Source organism: Daucus carota, chromosome 6 (assembly GCF_001625215.2).
Source record: "Daucus carota subsp. sativus chromosome 6, DH1 v3.0, whole genome shotgun sequence".
In the NCBI taxonomy this organism is placed as follows: domain Eukaryota; kingdom Viridiplantae; phylum Streptophyta; class Magnoliopsida; order Apiales; family Apiaceae; genus Daucus; species Daucus carota.
This window is the reverse complement of record NC_030386.2, coordinates 34,751,049-34,753,692: the sequence shown is the minus strand read 5'-3', so window position 1 is coordinate 34,753,692 and position 2,644 is coordinate 34,751,049. Positions and strand designations below refer to the sequence as shown.

Sequence of the window (2,644 nt, the reverse complement as noted above, 5' to 3'; positions counted from 1 at the left end):
CAAGTAAAGAGAAAAAGACTAATACCACAAGATCAAGGGGTATATTATATGGGCACGCCCAAATAAAGTAAATTATGACAAACCATTTGAAAAAAAGAAAACTCACCAACACTTTTAAGGATACATTGCACATACAATTCTATCTCAACACAGAGATGGTGCCAATCTTATGTCAGCACTCACATACAAAGCTTAAGGTGTGTTTTTTTAAGTTTGTTATACAATGAAATTATCCTCTCGGTTTAAAAGGTGATTCTGCTACAACTGCTGGTTGAACAAAAGCAACCAGCACAGTGATGTCGTCTCTCTTGCCTCCAGAATGGCTGCCACCGTTTTCCCTAGAGGCTCGAGCGAATGGGGTCACAGCAAATCTATCAAATGAATTGTACAGAGCATTTTCTGCAATTGTCCAAGCAAGGTCTTGAGGATCTGAGCCCCGGCTTATGCCTTGACTAACCTGTGCCGATATCTCCTCCAAGTGCATATTGTCAAACAAGCCATCTGTTCCAGCAACAATCACATCCCCTGCCATCATTTTTAGTTCGATCTCTATGGCTGAACTCGGAAGGTCACTGGACGCTGGTCCAAGTTGATAAGGATAGTTAAAACTATGTTGCTGCACAGGTGACTTGTACACTACATTCCCATCTCTAACCACCACGAACCCACTGTCACCCAAAATAGCAGCGCACAATATCTACAACACACAAACACATTTAAAGGTCAAATTACAACTTCACAATATTTTCTAAAACTAAGTGAAAGCATTTTAAGCAATTTCTTATACACTATACACACATTGCCATTCAGTGATAAAAGGCATGCAGTGGATGATCCTGGGAGTTTGGTCTTTGAATAAGCTTCTGATAAGACTCTGCTAGGAATCACAGCTCCGTTAGGTTCAGCATCAAGAGCTATTACTGAGTTTAACATCAGCTCTCGCGCATATTCTCCAGCATTCACGCCTTGTCTTGTCCAACCTCCAACTCCATCTGCTATGCCAATGGTCTGTTTTTGTCCACAGATGAAATGAGCATCATCTCCTTTAGGATTTGATTTGTTGTCTTTAGGTATGTAAAATGATCCCAGAACAATATTCACTCTTTCTTCCACCAAACTAGGCCTGATAAAGTTAATAACAAAGCAATCAATATTTTGAGGTACATTGTATCGTTTTTGCATTGACACAAGTTTCTTTCTTCACACACATAAAACATATAACATGAATTATTAACATATTCTCCAGCTAAGCTCAGCATTTTATCACAGCGTTTTAATTTTTAGCATAAAAACTTTACATTATATAGTCTCTACAATTCGATTTAAATGTACCCGCTGAATCAAGCAACATTATGCAACACAAACATCAGCAACTCTGCATTACTTCCTAAATCAATAAAAAAAAAAAAACCTAAACTGAAAGCATTTACTTACACGTCATGCAATGACGCGGTTCATTTCTGAACCATTTTTTAACAACAAAATCAGCGGAAACCTAAAATTACAGACCGACATCAAAGGTGCAAGCCAAGAAATCACAATATACTGTTGCTCTGTACCACGCACCACGCGCGAGTTGCATATCAAGGGAAGGAGGCGATACAATTATTTATACTTTTTCTATGACATTCGTCTCTTCTAAATACATATAGAACATATGTATCCACCACCTTATTGATATACTAATCCTAGATTCCTACGTGGTATGGTCCCTCTTTGTGATAAACCGTGTTACCTTGGTCCCACTCTTCAGATTTTTAATTTAAGACACTTCTTCTTTAGTTTTAAGTTTGAACTCTGGCAAAACTGGTGGTTCTGTGTATCATTTTATGAAATATATATACACAGATTTCCAAAAACACTCATAGACGTTCTTGCCCTGTTTTTGGTTATAGTCAATTACAAAAATATAAGAACTCGCGTATCTTCAACATTATATTCAGCTTGTTTTAGGGACAGGGAACCGGGAGAAACTCCATTCTTACCTTCTATTTCTACCTTATGATTCTCATACTCTTTTAGAAGGATCATACACAAATCGCAGTGTCGATTCTTCAAAAACTCCAAAATAAAGACTCAGGGGCCTTTTTATAAAAATTCGACACTTGCGTTTAATAAGGATTCAGATTTGGACAGGACAGTTATTCTTTTCAATTTAATAAGATAGTTTTTTATAAGTTGATACCTATCTTTTAATTTAAAGATAATCTTTGAACTTCTGTAAAAGGGGAAATAAACATTGTAATAGATATAAATCTATAAGAGGTACAATGTCAGAAGTCAAAGGGTCGAATTTTAATACTCCCTCTGTCTCATTTTATATGTCCATATTGACTTTTGACCCGTCAATGTGTTAATACTTTAACTGGAATTTACATGTACCATATTATTAGAAAGTATATTTAGTCTGTTTTAATATGGAACTTTCAGATTTTAAAAATATTGAATAGATAATTTGCAATGTTTAGTCAAAAATTGGTCAATTTGACTCATAGAAAATCAAATGGACAAGTAATTAGGGACGGAGAGTGTATATAACAAATTATAGACATAGGAAGGTAAGTGAGTAAAAGATAGTATAATTGTAAAGTGTGAATAGTTATACTTAAAAAAAAGAGTACAATGGTATATGAAAAATTATGGG

General features: G+C 35.5%; 1 protein-coding gene across 1 annotated transcript; it reads right to left on the bottom strand.

The window, feature by feature from the left end:
• Positions 1 to 229: 229 nt before the first annotated feature.
• LOC135147281 (probable protein phosphatase 2C 55) lies at positions 230 to 1,182 on the bottom strand. The gene is made up of 2 exons (XM_064080200.1): positions 799 to 1,182; positions 230 to 697 (listed from the first exon to the last, which is right to left on the bottom strand). Exons 1-2 carry the CDS (start codon positions 1,180 to 1,182, stop codon positions 230 to 232), a joined length of 852 nt encoding a protein of 283 aa, XP_063936270.1.
• Positions 1,183 to 2,644: the final 1,462 nt, after the last annotated feature.

Bases quoted from the DNA above. Each gene is read 5' to 3' on its own strand.
- LOC135147281 (XM_064080200.1), bottom strand. From the start codon at position 1,182: ATGCAAAAACGATACAATGTACCTCAAAATATTGATTGCTTTGTTATT. The intron at 698-798 runs GTGTGTATAGTG...TGTGTGTTGTAG, and splicing joins TTTTATCACTGAATGGCAAT to ATATTGTGCGCTGCTATTTT.